The sequence below is a fragment of the Castor canadensis genome, chromosome 16, assembly GCF_047511655.1.
Source record: "Castor canadensis chromosome 16, mCasCan1.hap1v2, whole genome shotgun sequence".
In the NCBI taxonomy this organism is placed as follows: domain Eukaryota; kingdom Metazoa; phylum Chordata; class Mammalia; order Rodentia; family Castoridae; genus Castor; species Castor canadensis.
Window position 1 is genome coordinate 15009766 of NC_133401.1, and position 15399 is coordinate 15025164.

At 51.3% G+C, this 15399-nt stretch overlaps 1 protein-coding gene across 1 annotated transcript; it reads right to left on the minus strand.

Moving 5' to 3' along the window:
- Positions 1–2962: 2962 nt before the first annotated feature.
- Znf428 (zinc finger protein 428) lies at positions 2963–13693 on the minus strand. Its single transcript, XM_020172089.2, has 3 exons — positions 13324–13693; positions 9757–9958; positions 2963–3607 (listed from the first exon to the last, which is right to left on the minus strand). The coding sequence occupies exons 2-3, from the start codon at positions 9830–9832 to the stop codon at positions 3111–3113; spliced, it is 573 nt and encodes a 190-aa protein (XP_020027678.1). The 5' UTR covers positions 9833–9958; positions 13324–13693; the 3' UTR covers positions 2963–3110.
- Positions 13694–15399: the final 1706 nt, after the last annotated feature.

The window sequence follows — 15399 nt, forward strand, 5'->3', positions numbered from 1 at the left end:
CACCTTCATCTTGAATCTTCCAGTATCCAGAACTGCAATACATTTCTGTCCTTATAAAGTACCCAGCCCGAGGTAGTTTGTTATCACAGCACAAATGGACTAAGACACTACTCTCCTAGGAGCAGTGAATTTTTGCCTTGATGGTTCTGAGATTTTGTGATTCAGCAGTTGAAGTTATGGAAGTCCCATTTCAAAATGGATAAACGTCAAGTTGTACAGGGGCTGGTGAAGTGACTCAAGTCATAGAGTGCCTGCCTGGCAGGCGTTCGGTACTGAGCTCAAACCCCAGGACCATGAAAAAAATATTAATAAAAAAAAGTCAAGTTGTACAACTCTGGGATGAGAAACATGGGGTGGGTTGGTTGCTTCTTTTTGAGACAGAGTCTCACAAAGTAAGCTCAGGCTAGCCTGTAACTCCCAATTCTCCTGCCTCTGCTTCCTGCGTGCTGGGATTATAGGCCTGAGCCACCATGCCAGGCAGAGAAGCATGGGTTTTGAAAGGCACTTTTGTCTAAGATCCTGACAAGTGTCAGAAATACAAATGCTCCTCTACTCCAAGCAGGCAGGACAAGGGGCACCCAGTGAGACGGTGGCAATGTGATGTCCTCATCCATAGGAGGCAGCCCCCACTCAGCTGTGGCACACTGATGCCCCTGGGATCCTGAGCTCAGCAGTGTGCATCTCACAACTTTCAACTGAAGCCAGGAACTTCCTTTTTTTTTTATGTGAAATTCCCATTTTTCAATGCTCATAATCAATGTGATCTTGAAGACCAGATACGCCTGCCAGTCAGGAACTGTGTGGGCCGCCACACTGCTACTCTCCATGTGTGGCTTTGGGTAAGAAGGCGTACCAGGTGTCTGCATTCAGCCTGAGCTCTGCTTGTTCCTGGCTATGTGACTTTCAGCAGGTAGGGCAACCTCTCTGTGCTCCTGTTATAGCAGCCGTAGGTGGGCATGAAAACTGCAACCTGTTGGTTTCTGGGCAACACAGACCACCCTGCCCACCCCCCCAACCAGTGCTCTCTGCCTCACCTTGCTTGGCACAGCTCCACCTCGGTGGTCCTTGCTCTGATGTCTGCTGGGTGACCTCTGACCAGGCTTCACACGCAGGTGCACTAGATCCTCCCACCCCTTCCTTCCAAAGCGCTGCGCACCTTACTTTACCTAAAGGCTTGCTGTCCTCCCCGCTGCGGCACAACCTCACCGAGCCATCGTGTTCTGCAGTGCTCCCGCTCCAGGGTCACTGCCTGCCACCTCACAGGCACTCAATAAATCACTGTGGACCAAATGAGTAAATAAGGGACAGTCCCTTCCTCATCAGGCCCTGAAGTGCTTCTTCCCGTGAAGCACTGTGCCCAGGGCGCGATGGCAGTGAGCGCTGACTTAATGACGCCATTAGGGTAATTCAGGTGTTCTTGAAGGTTCTTAATTGCCAAACTGCTATGAGCTGACACGTGTAAAGCGCCTCGGAGCGGGACTCGGCACACGGCAAATGCTAAGTGGTAGCTATCATTTTAATCAGGCTTCTATTTGCAAAGCAGCTTTGGTGCCAGGCTGCTGTGAATTTGTACTTCCCCTCAGAGTTTCGGCAAGGCTGGGATGACCGGCCCTCTGTCCCCTGACCTGACGCATCCTGCAGCACAGTCCACCTCACTCCATTCCAGTCCCTCCACCCCCCACACCCCAGGAGCGCTCCGGCCTCATCTACCCTGCTGGGTTTTCGCCCATATGCACACCTCCCTCCCCCTCCTTCTTTCAGGTCACGGTCACCTTCTCAGGGAGGACTGGGAGATACAGAACTGTCCTCCTCGTATCGCTGCCTTATTGTTGCTACAGCGTTTGTCACCACTGTTTACTGTGTCTCACTGGCAGACCCGCCCACCCCACGCCAGCTCCATGGGGATGAAGACGTTATTTTACTCAGTGGCATATTCCCAGCACCCACCACTCAGCAGGTACTCAAAACTGTTAAGTGAGGGGTGAGAGGGAGTTTGTACCAAGGAGATAGAGCACTTGTCTGGCATGCACGAAAGCCCAGCTCTGCAAAAAAAAAAAAAAAACAACAGAAACCACTATTTGTTAAATTAATGTGGGAGGCTGGGGAGGACCATGAGTGCAGCCTGGGCTATGGGGAGACCTATTTTGTACAAAAAAATGAGGTGGGGGTGGGACAGGTGTGGTGGCAAATGACTATAATCCAAACTATGCAAGAGGCAGAGGTAGAAGAATCACAGTCTGAAGCCAATCCAGGCAAATGCACGAGACCCTATTTGAAAAATTAAAGCAAAAAGGGCGGAGTGTGTGTGTAGAGTTCAAACCCAGCACAACCCCTTCCCCACCACCATCCGGATTTAATGAATCACAGTCTCTATCTCAGAGTTATTCTGAGAACCCGATGAGCTCAGGAAAAGAAAGTGCAGTGCTGTGAGTGTGGCAAGCTGGCAGCGGGAGTCATTCTGTTCTATTTTTGTGACTTCCTAGAGGCACCACTCCTGTTTCCACACAGATAATGCCCTTGGATGGGCATGGCACCCCAGGGAGCACCAGGAAGCCTGGCCCAAGGCTCATGGGGGTCTTCTTTGTGGAAGTGCTTGGGTGAGGTGGCAGAGAACACTGAGTCCCCCCACAAACAGTCCTCTGCTTTCTGGGGTGTGGCCACAGAACTGACTTCTCAACACAGGAATGGCAGTGGCAGCTTGTCCCACCCACAGGAGCCAGGACTGGCACCCAACCTGGACCTCAGGGGTGAGGACAGCCTTAGGGGTGCATGGACCCCACTCACCCACCCAGACTGTAATGAGAGCGAGTCTTGGAGTAAATGTGGACCCACGTGGACATGAGTCTTGGGAAATGTTAGTGATCTTTGTCAGCCACCCTGAGGTGCCTCCAGGGGGGACCCCAGGATAAAGGCCAGGAGCACCCTGTACAAAATGAGCGCCCCCAAATGCACGCTGGGCCAATACACACACAATCTGGTTTTTATTTTGGCCTTCACACACCTACTGCTAAGACTACACAGATAGGGTACCCCAGCCCCGCGACCACTCCAGTCTCCTTGGCCCCTCCTCCCACCCCTTCCCTTCTGCAGAGCTCCCTGGGGTGCTCTGCCTACACCTCGCCCCGGGCATGCAACATGAAGTGGCCGTGCAGCTCGCCCAGATTGTCGAAAGAATCCTCACACTCTGTACAGTGGTAGGTGCCCCCTTCCTCCTCATCCTCGTCCTCCTCCCGCCCCGCTGCTCGGCTGTCTCCAGCCCGAGGTGGCTCCCCCTCTTCCTCCCCCAGGGCCCGGCCTTCAGGGGCTGGGGCTTCCTGGGGGGCTGTAGCAGGGCAGCAGAGCCGGCAAGGTGGGGTACCTGGCGGGGCCTCCCCCAGCGGTGAGCGGCCACAGAGCTGGCAGGGCTGGGCTGGGGGGCCCGAGGGCTGGGCTGCCCGGGGGGCCCGGCGAGATGGGCCCCCACGGCCCCCCCCAAGGCGTTGCTTCACCTTGTAGCCCGGGTCATATTCAGGGTCATCAGTGGTTTCCTCCTCCTCCTCCTCCTCCTCCTCCTCTTCAGAGTCCGGCTCTGACAGAGTGTACTCAGAGTCGGAGGAATGTTCAGGGCCTGTTGAGGATACACAGGAGATTGTGCGATCAGAAGACAGAGGGCTCAGGCCAGCCATCCCCCCTCAGCCTCACTCAGACTTGCCAGAGTGGAGAGGGCGGCCTGGCACTAATGCCCTGCATCCAGCAGATGGATGTCTGGCTAGACCTGCACCTGGAACCAGGCACCAGGGGCTCACGCCTATAATCCTAGCTACTCAGCAAACAGAGATCAGGAGGTCAAGGTTCAAGCGAGCCCAGGCAAATAGTTTCTGAGACCCGAGCTCAAAAAAACCCATCATAAAAAAAGGCTGGTGGAGTGGCTGAAAGTGTAGGCCCTGAGTTCAAACCCCTGTTAAAAAAAAGAAGTGTAGCTGGAATGGGTGTGGGTTTAGTGATAATAGTATCTGCTGCTGTTTTATTTATTTATTTGTTATTACTATTTACATATTTATTTTTGAGACAGGGACTTGCTATTTTCCCTGGCTGGCCTTGAACACACGCTCCTTCTGCTTCAGTGTCCCCCGTGCTGGGAGGACAGGTGAGCGCCACTGCACCTGGCCATCCACTGCTATTTTAAAAGCCCATTCCTGTCCATTCTTTTAATCGAGCTGCTGCTCAGAATCTGAGATGGGCCTGCCTGGCTCATCATATTTGATATCAAAATTTCAAATCTCTTTGAAAGACAGCCAACAAATTAATCAGGACCAGGAACCTTCGGACAGTGGCTATGCAGGGAAGAACTGAAAAGTTGGTCAGAAGTAGGTTCTGCCCAGACCAGCCACTACTCAAAGCAATGTTTATGAAACCTTTTAGAAAACAGGACTTCTGATCCTTGATCTTCCCAATCTCAGCCACCCAAGTAGCTCCCCAGCAAAAGGCTCCCCCTCCCCTGCCCCACACACAATTTGTTACAGGTCCTATCTTAGTAGTACAAAATCTAAAAAGACAAGCACCCAGTAGTTTATATCTTCCCTTCATTCCCAGTGACTTTACCTCCTTTTACTAAAACCCAACAATGAAATAATGTATCTGTCTAAGAAAGAGGTAAGCAAAATCCAGTATATGCAGGGCTTACTAACAGAAGCTTACTGTGTAGTATCCTTCTTGGTCCCATCAATTTAAAGATTCTTACAACAGCTGTCATGCTCTTTTAAATAGTTAATCACAGGGTAGCCCACAGATAGAGCATCACTTAACCACTCCCACAAAGATCATTTCTTTTTTTCACTTTTAAAGAACCACATTAGGGCCAGATGTACCTGCCTAGCAAGTGCAAGGCCCTGAGTTCAAACCCCAGTACCACCAAATAAATAAATAAAACCAACCAAACAACAACAACAAAAATAATGTAGCTGGGCACAGTGGCTTGAACCTGTACTTCTAGCTACCTGGAAGGTGGGTATTGGAGGATCATGATTCAAGGCCAGCTGGGAGAAGAATAAAAGGTTACAAGACCCCATTTCAATCAATGGCTGGGAGTAGTGGTGTGTGCCTATCATCCCAGCTGCTTATGTGAAGGACAAATGTGAGGAGTGTGGTCCGGGCCAGCCAGGCATAAAACAAGACCTTGTCTCAAAAATAACCAACATGAAAAGGGCTGGCAGAATGGCTCAAGTGGCAAAATGTCTGCCTAGCAAGCACCAGGTCCTGAGTTCAAATCCCAGTAACATCAAAACAAAAGTTTTCTCCTTTAAAAAATAAATAAAATAAAACCCGTTTGTGTATAGTAACTCACTTAAATCCTTTTCTCAGTCCTTGGAGAGAGGTGCTATTCTTACCCCCGCCTAACAAGTGTGGACACTGAGGCACTAAGCAGTTAGACTACTCGCTCTCTGGGGGTCACATGGCTGTGACATGGAGAGTTAAACATGGCAGAGGCTGACTCAGCATCACTTCAGGGAGACAAGCATGTGAACAAGTAATTAAACAAATCAAAACATACATATGTACTGTGAAATAGCGATCAGATCTATACAGTAAGGCGAATGAAGACATTTATTTGGGGCTGAGGCTCTGTGGTGGAGCAAGCACTTGACTAGCACACATCCTGGTTCCTTCCCCCGCACTGCCAAGAAAACACTGCTACTGTGACCTCACGGGTATGAGAACTTATAGACAAATCAAGGTTTTAAAAAGGGTGGTAGTTGCCAGGCACTGGTGGCTTACGCCTTTAATTCTAGTTACTCGGGAGACAGAGAGCAGGAGGACCGTGGTTCAAATCCAGACCCAGGCAAGTAGTTCAAGAGACCCTAACTCAAAAATATTCAACTGAAAAAGGGCTGGCGGATTGGCTCAAGTGGTAAAGCACCTGCCTAGCAGGTGTGAGACCTTAAGTTCAAGCTCCAGCACTGCCCCGCCCCCCCAAAAAAGGGGTGGTGAGCTACAGGTATAGCTCAAGTGCCAAGAAAAGGCAAGACCCTGAGTTGAAACCCCAATATCACCTAATTAGTTAATTAACTAATTAAAATAAAAGGAAGGGGAATGTAAAGTGGCTACACAGGGAAGGGCGATGAAGGAGCTGGCTGGAGGCCACACACAGAGCAATGGTAGTGGAGTGAGAGCCCCCACACAGGGTGGGAAGTACGGGCTTGCACAGCCTGGCGGGCAGGACCCCAGCAGCCTTGTTCCATATCCACTTTGGCCCCTGCCTTTGTCTCCTCCCGCAGCCCAGAGGGAGCCAGCTGCCTTCACTCACATTGCCACAGTGGCTGCAAATGCTCCAAGAGTCTCTGCCGTCATCTCCTGCTCTCACCAATCAAAATGGGCTCCTCCCTGTCCCTCAATACCCCACCAAGCTCAAGCCGTCCTTCCCTCCCATGGTTCTGCTCAAGTGCTCCCTTCACAGTGACACACCGAGACTGTGATACCTGTGTCCCCGGCACTCCCCATGCTCCTTACTCTGTTTTCCTGTCACATTCTGTGCCACTGTTCACAACGGGGTGGGTGTGTTTACTCATGTCTCCAAGGACAAGGACTCTGGCTCACTGTGGTGGCCCTCGCATCTAGAACATGCTTTGTGCCTACATATCTGTCAATGGATAACTTTGTGTTCCATTTGTCAGCCTGCTTCTGAGGCCACACGCTGCTCCCCTGCCATGCGTGTCCTGCCCTGCTTTCCCCATTAGGACTCAGGATGAAGCTCCTTCTTTGATAAGGTGTGCTAGAGGCCCTCACCCCACATAGCCAGTCACCTTCCCACCGACCTCCCGCTGTCCCGGCCCCAGTCCTCAGGGCTGTGGCGTCTGTGTCCAGCCAGGTCCCCTGCCCACCAGACCTGGGGACAGGCCTGCTCTGACTCATCACTAGATCTGAGCCTCCCCAGCCCAGAACCGGTTCTAAACGGTTCACTGAACATCCCTCCCTGCAGCTCTTGCTGTCTCTTACTTGTTTCTGCCCCATCCTGTGATCTCCCTGCCACTCAACAAACATTTCCTGAGGCCTTGCCATGCTCTGGTCCCTCTGTCTGGAACACTGTTCCCCACTCTGTCCACCTGGTCACCTCTTACTCATCCTTCAGAACCCAGCAGACTGTGTCTTCTATGAGGCCACCACCCTGACGCTGCTGACTTCCAGCCAGGGTCCCCCACACTCCGTCTTCTCTGCTTCCCCATCACTTGTCACTGTTCTGGAGGCTGTGGCCTTCTAGGTCCCCACATGTCTCCCTCATTAGCCTGGAAACTCCTCAGGGCAGGTCTGACCTTGGGGTTCCACTCGGTCTAGCAGAGGACCTGTGTGTCAACAGCTGATGGTGGGCACAGGCATTGACCTCCTTCTAGGCCTTTTCTTCTGCTCTTCCCCATGGAGACCTTTTCCTGCTCTCCTGACAGCCCCTGCTCTTCTTTAAGTCCTGTTCACATGTCTCCTCATCTGTGAAGTTCTCCTTGGCCCACGAAGTGATCAGTGGCTCTCTCCTTTAATTTCCTCACCCCATTGCACCCTGACGGACCCTGGGCAGTGACCACCTAGGCCTGGAGATCCATTGAGGCATCTGATCCATCTCCATGTCCCCAGCCCTGCTGAGCAGAGTCCGTGTCAGGACACCTTTACTACAAAGTGGAGGACAGACCTCCAGCCTCAGGCTGCAGCCCCTGCCCTGACTTCATACCCCACCCTCAGGGGGGCTCAGTCCCACTATGACTTCATGCAGTGGGCCTGTGACAGGCCATCAGGCTGTTGTCTATAGCTACCAGGTCTTGCCTGTCTACCGTGACTTCCAGAACACAAGCCCTTTCGTATCCACCATGCCGTCTCCACCCAAGAGATCCTCAAAGCCCAGCATGGCTCCAGCATCCACTGGGCCTTCTATGCCCGCCACAGCCCCCACACCTTCTGCCTCTCTGAAGACCACCAAATCAGCAATGCCCAACACTTCCTCAGTTCCCCTCAAGCCATCAACGGCCCCCAGCTTTGTCATGAGCCCGAAAAGTTCCAAGTCCACCAAATCAACAAGTACGAAGACTTCCAACCGGTCTAGCAGCAGGTCCCAAGTGCGCAGCAAGGCGAGAACTCCCAGTAGGGTGAGCACTGACACCAAGGCCAGCAAGGCCTGCAAGGCCAGTGGCACAGGACGCCAACCACAGAGAGGTACACACAGTCGGGGTCGAACTCCTGGCAGAAGGGAAAGCCGAGGCTCCAAGAGGTCACCCAGCCGGGCTAGCACTCACAGCAGGATGAGAACTCATGGTGCCACAGCAGGTGTAGCCAAAAAGGTGAGAACTCCTACTTCCCAGCGAAAACAGAGTAGAGGCAAGAGTTACAGCCGGCCTAGAACCAACACCCAGGAAAGAAGTGACAGCCAGCCTAAAAACATGAGCAGAAAAAATAGGAACAGCCCACAAGGAGCTGCAGGCATGGGAAGCAGCTCCAAGCCAGCTGTCACCCACAATAGGGCCAAGAGTCATAGTCCAGCTGGAATACCCTTGGAGGAGAAGGGCTTCAGCCAGCCTCTGTTGTTACTGAGGAGGGTAAAAAGCTACAGCCAGATGACGGCCCCTGGTAGGGAACAGAGTTATAGCCCAAGTGATGTGGCCTACAAGGTCAAGTGTCACATCCAGGCTAGCACCTCTAGCAGAACACGAAGTAACAGCCAATCGAGCACCCCCAGCAGGTTTAGAACCCCTAGAAAGTCAAGAAGCCACAGTCGGAAAAGGAACCACAGCAGGGTGAGGAGTTACAGTTGGAAGAGAAATCACAGTAGGGCAAGAAGTCGCACCCGGAAAGGAACTTCCAGCTACATGAGAATACACAGCCAGTCTAGAGCCCACAGCAAGGCAAAAAGTCAAAGCCAATCTAGAACCCCCAGAAGGGAAAGAAGTCACAACTTGTCTAGAACCTCTAGCCAGGAAAGAAGTCGCAGCTCATCCAGAAGTGCCAGCAAAGAGAAAGAGAGCAGCCAACATAGCATTTCCAGAAAGGAAAGAGATCACAGTCAATCTAGAACCTCCAGCACAGAGAGAGACCCCAACCGATCTAGAACCGCTAGCAAGAAGAAAGAACAAAGTCAATCTAGACTCCCCAGCAAAGAGAGAAGTCAAAGCCAACCTAGAACCTCCAGCACAGAGAGATACCCCAGCCAATCTAGAACCTCCAGCACAGAGAGATACCCCAGCCAATCTAGAACCTCCAGCACAGAGCAAGACCCCAGCCAATCTAGAACCTCCAGCACAGAGCAAGACCCCAGCCAATCTAGAACCTCCAGCACAGAGAGAGACCCCAGCCAATCTAGAACCTCCAGCACAGAGAGAGACCCCAGTCAATCTAGAACCTCTAGCAAGAAGAAACACAGTCGATCTAGGCTCCTCAGCACAGAGAGAGGTCGCAGCCAACCTAGAACCTCCAGCAAGAAAGGAGACCATAGCCAATCTAGTACACCCACCACAGAGGGAGACCCCAGCCAATCTAGAACCTCTAGCAAGAAGCGATCTAGACGCCCCAGGAAACAGATATACCATAGCCAATCTGGAGCCACCAGCAAAGACGGAGACCCCAGCCAATCTACAAGCCCTGGGAGTTTCAGCTGGAAAAGATCTCCTACAAGGACGAGGAGCTCCAGTCAGAACAGAGCCCCTCACAAGACACTGAGCCCCTCCCCATCACGATTTCCCAGTGGAGAACAACCCCTAGGCCAGGATAACAGCCAAGCCAACACAACCTCTAAGGCCACCTCACCTGGGGAAAGGTCTTCGTCATCTTCCTCCAAGCTGGCATAGCCTCCAGTCTCTGCTGGCTCACGGGTCTCTGTCATGGCCAGGGGAGGGGACAGGAGACAGAAGCAGAGCAGCAGCTGGGCGGCGTCCCTCCCTGGCCAGCCTCTCCGCAGTCACACCTCCAGCCACACGTTCTTCTAATCAAGGATGTTGGCAGGTAGACACTGGATGGGGGAAGGAAAGACCTGGGGTAACTCAATAAATTTTTACATAGCACCTGTCACCACTCTAAGCCCAGGTATGTGCTCAGTGCTAGGGACTTGGCAAAGATGGCCCCAGATGTCTGACTGCCTAGGCACCTTAACTGCAGGTCTTGCCCCTCAGTGGGCCTTCATTTGCCCAGGGCAACAAGACTCTTGTCTTATTTTGTTTTGTCACTGGGGTAGGGAGAGGTGACATTTCAAGTATTTAACAGTAAGGCCTGACATGAGCACCAATCAGAACTAAGAAAAGTGTGGGGAAGGGGAGGCAGTTAGTCCAGGCATTAACCCTTTGGTTGCGGGATTGTGGAGAAGTCAGGGCTGAGAGAGGATCCAGGGGGCTGTGAAGGACACGGAACACTACTCAGCCTGGAAGTTATTTCAGTATTTAAACAATTGATCAGACTGCACTAGTTGGGGATGTAAGCCTTCTATATCAACTGGCAAGAGTGTCTGGGGTTAGCCTGGTGCCAGTGGCTCACACCTGTAATCCTAGTTATTTGGGAGGCTAAGATCAGGAGGATGGTGGTTCAAGACCAGCCTGGGCAAAACAGTTCTCCAGGGCCCATCTCCAAAATGACCAGGGCAAAATGGGCTGCAGGAGTGGTTCAAGTGCCTGCTTTGCAAGAGCAAAGCCCTAAGTTCAAATCCCAGTGCCACCAAAAAAAAAAAAAAAAGTGTTGAATGTCAATGTGTCACTCTCTAGTGTGTACCTTCAAGAAAGGACCTCATTCCTCTAGTCTTTTCTTACTGTAGGAAAGGGGATTCAGGCCTTGGCTGATGTACTCCTTACAACATGTGGAGACATTCACTCCTACGAGCAGAAAAGGAAGCCAAGGCACAGAGAGGACAGGCAGGTAGCCACAGGTCACACCATCTGGTAGGTGGTTGAACTAGGATTTGAAGCTATGCCAAAAGATTTCTGAAGATTCAGTAAACTCATTCATCTAAGTTGCTGGTCCATGACAGGAACTCCACACAGTGGCGGCTACTACTCCCATGCCTGCCCTTCTATAACTTCTAGCCAATCCAGACTCCTCACCTCTGTCTGTAGACACAGCCTTTTTGCATTCTGGGTGCTTAGTGTACTTCCTGTTGCCATCTGAAATGCCCCTTGTAGGTCTGGAAAACTCACTTTTACCCTTTAAAACCCACCATAAATAGAAGACCCCTATACTTTTTCCCAGTCCTAATACTCCCTCTGCTGCTTCCAGGAAGCCTGCCCTGATTCCTCTCTTTTCTCTCCCTCTTTACTAACAGTCCCCCCCCCCCCACACACACACGGCATCTGTTCTGTCTCCCACTGTACTTCCTGATGGTAGAGACCTATGCAGGTCAGTTAGTGAAGGGCACAGTGTCAGCTACATCCACTTTCTTTCCTTCCTCTCCCCTTGTTCCCCCCCTCATCTCTCCCTTCATCCCTCCCTTCCTCCTTCCTTCTCTCTGTTCATTTTTTTAAGGAAGGTCTAGAACTTGTAATGCTCTTGTTTTGTAATCCTCCTGCTTCTGACTCTGAGTGCTGGGATTATAAGTGTACGCTTAATGCCTGGCTGTGGTCAGCTCTATTGTGGTATAATTTAAATTTTGATTTCCTGTGGTATAATTTACACCTGGCTCAGTTACACCCCTTATATGCCAGGGCCTGTGTTGGGCACTAAGGATACAATGATGGAAAACACACAATCTCTTCAAAGCCAAGAGGTCAAGTTCACTGCTGGGAACTAAAGAGAAAAAAATTCAAGTCAGGCATGGCCCGTAATCCCAGCTACTTGGTAGGTGGAAGTAGAAAGAGACTTCCAGGTCAGTTAGGGCAAAGTTAGAACAAAACAAGACAGTGCTGGAAACGTAGCTCAAATGGTAGCGCGCTTGTTCACTGCAGGAGGACTTTCAAAAAAGTGAATCTGGACTTCTAAAGACAGAATTCATAATCGGCAAAGAAGCAGTCTCAGGATTGTCTCCTGCACGTTTGGCCCCATTTGGCCCTAATTTGGGAGTTCTACCTTAGGCCTAGATACAACTGCCAGACTTAGCAAATAAAAACAGGATGCCCAATTAAATTTGAATTGCAGATATGTTCCAAAATTATTTACGTATGTTCCAAGATTATGTACCTGAAATTAAATTTAACTAGACAGTTTAAATTATATATTGTTATATAATTTTAAATGCCTTTGTGTGTGTGTGTGTGTGTATGTGTGTGTGTATGGTGGTGATTCTGGGGCTGAACCCAGGACAACACACACACACAGGACAGGACAGGGGAGCCACGCCCCCAACCCTTTTGTTAATACTGTTTTTTGAGATACCAGGTTGGCTTTGATCTCCTGATCCTCCTGCCTCCAGAGGAGCTGGTTTGGGTATTCAAAAATTTTTTTTTTTCTGGGCAGTACTGGAATTTGAGCCTAGGCTTGCCAGGCAGGCACTCTTGCCACTTGAGCCATTCAGCCAGCCCTAGTTTCTGTGGTGGTCCCCCTGGGCTGGTTTTGAATCGTGATCCTCCAGGTCTCTGCCTTCTGAGTAAGCTAAGATTACAGAGGAGCACTACCACGCCCGGTTTCTTTATTTCCATCTGGCAAATACACACCAGGGACAATAAGGACTTCCCATGAGGTTACCTCGAGACAATGCCCACCAGTCCAGCCTGCCCCTTCCCAAACCCACATCACACAAGGCCTCCTCTAGAGTATCCCACACATGAGGTGGAGGCATCCCTTAGTTCCAGAGTCCCACTTCTGCAGCAACACCTATGGCGGCTGGACTGGCTTCCAGGATCGTAGGTCATCAACGAAGCTCGATCACTACCATAAGGCAAATACCGTGACCCAGACCCCACAAAGCCCTGAATCTAGCAACCAACTCCCCTAAAGGCCCCCGTGAACACAATAGGAAGCCAGGACCAAAACTTTATACAAAGCAATAAGGACCAGTCCCCACATCTTCCCAGGATGCCTCGGGCCTATAGCGACCACTTTCCAAGCCGCCATGCATCTGAGCACTCCAAGCTTCTAGGATGCTCAGCGGAAGGTGTCTGACAAAAGGGACCAGGATCCCCACAAGGAGCTAGGGTAATAATCCTTCCGCAAATGCACGGAGCCTAACGCCTGGCAGACCGACTCCCACGGTGCTGTCAGGCGGAACGCCCGGTTTTCCCAGGATGCCCCAGGACAGTGCAGAGCCGCGTGGGGGGAGAAAAGGGAGCCTAGGTCTCGCCCTCGGGTCACGACTGCTGGCGGTGGCTCGGTGACAGCAGCCCGCCGTTCCCATCATGCAGCGGGGCCGTAGCGCCCGCTTCCCAGCATGCCCCGCGCACCCCGACCCCGGACACTCACCGGCGCCGGCGGCCCCGGCTCGGGCTCGGCGGTGGCTGCTGCACGCCCGGGCTCTGCGCCTGCGTTGCAAGGAGGGTAGGAGGGAGACAGCAAGGGGCGTGAGGAGCCTAGGGCGCTTGCGCAGCCAGATGGACCATTCCTGTCTCACTATGGGAAGAGGGGCTCTCGGAATCGGGCGGTCCACCGAACCGGCTCAGGGGGTGTCGTGCTCTGCCCCTCGCTGTCCGGTTTACTTGGTACAGTCCGCGGCCCGCAGGATCGGGAAGCTGCAGGGCGCGCGCGTGCGTGTGCCGAGCAGGAGCGCGCCTAATAGAAACAGGATGAGCTCGGGGGTGGAGGGCGACTAGTGGGCCCAGGATCCTGAACTCGACTCTTACTCATTTGCCTAATCCTAGTGCGGGACAATGGAAGGCCTCCCTCACTGAAGAGTGATTTACATATTCCTGGGAGAGGCTGTACTCCCGAGCGCAGGGATTAGCATATGGACTGGGGGGAGGGGGTCGTCTGAGCACCGCATGCGCATAAGGACTGCAGTCTTACGCGAAGTGGGTAGCCTTGTGTTAGATGGGGGGCAAGTCGCATTAGATGACAGCGCACAAAGGCCAGGATCTCGACCAACCCTCACACCCCTTCCAACCAGAATAAATATTGATCTTTTATATGTCAGGTCTTGTGCTGGCAAGCACTATGGTTTCTGCAGTGAATAAAACAGCTCTTGCCCCCATCCTCGTATGACCTCACAGGGAGAACCTGATTAGACTGCTACCTAGAACTGTCAGACCTGGAATGGGTGAGGCACAAGTAGTGCCTGCCCCCGGCCTGGGCTTCCAAGAGGTGAATTTTAAACCAAATATGAACAGGAGCCAATTAAAATGGGACTCTTTTCAGCAGAGGGGACTGCAAGGGCAAACACCCACAGGCAAAGAAGTGCTTGGTTTGATTGAGGAAGTGAGGCAGCCCTGTATCCCTGGAACACAGAATTGGCGAGGAGAAAGGTTCCTATAGGTGATTTTAAAGAGCTCAGATTTTACACGTATAGAAGTTATCCCAATATTCCAGGCTTTTTGAAGAAGTGACTCACTCAGCAATTTAAAACTCTACCATGGTGTCCTATTACACCTGTGCGGAAAGCCACTCTATCCTGATCTCAGAGGCCTGGCCTGGCCCTGCTTCTTTCTGACCTCCCCCACCCTCAAGTACCTAATCTCTTTACCATCTCAGGCCTTTGATTTTGCTGTTCCCATTACCTGAAAATGCTCTTCCTTCTGATCTTTGACTAGCTACTCTGCTTACTATTCCTATCTAGACACGTATCAGTCAGAGAGGCTTTCCTTGATTAAAACAGTACCTCTGGATCTGATGGGGTTATGAGTAAGCAGTACTATGAGCTGAGGGTGGCTGAAACCGAGGTGAAGGGTACATGGGACTTTGTGGCCCTTCCTGTCTACTTCAGTATGTTTTCCATAATTTGAAATAAAATATATCCCCCCCTACATTTTATCCTAATAGCTCTTATCACAATCTGAAAATGTTTCTTTACTTCCTTCCTTATAGTCTGTTTTCTTCATAAAAGCATCACAAGGATCAGAATAGTCACATTTCACTTTGGATCCTCAGAGCCCAGAAAAGGATCAAATTTTAGATTACTGTTAAACTGTCTGTAGTACCAATAAGAATTATTGGCTGGGTTTTGTGAAACAGGGTCTGGATATGTAAGCCCAGGCCGACCTCAAACTCTAGATCCTCCTGCCCCCTCCTCCCAACTGCTGGAATTATAGAAATGAGCCTCCATGTAGGCTTTTTTTGTTTTTAAGAGATGGATGGTCTCAAACAAGATATGATGGCACTGTTCCCGTAAAACCAGTAATCTCAGCACTTAGGAGGTGGAGGCAGGAGGATCTAGTGTTTTCAGCCAGACTGGGCTACATTGCAAGACCTTGTCTCAATTTAAAAAAAAAAGTTTTCCTGGATATTAATGTCGGGTGGAGGTGAGGAAAGCCCAGGACTAGGGTCCAGGCCTTGGGGATGGGGCCAGGGAAAACTCAGTTGCTATCAAAGAGACAAGACTCAGTGACT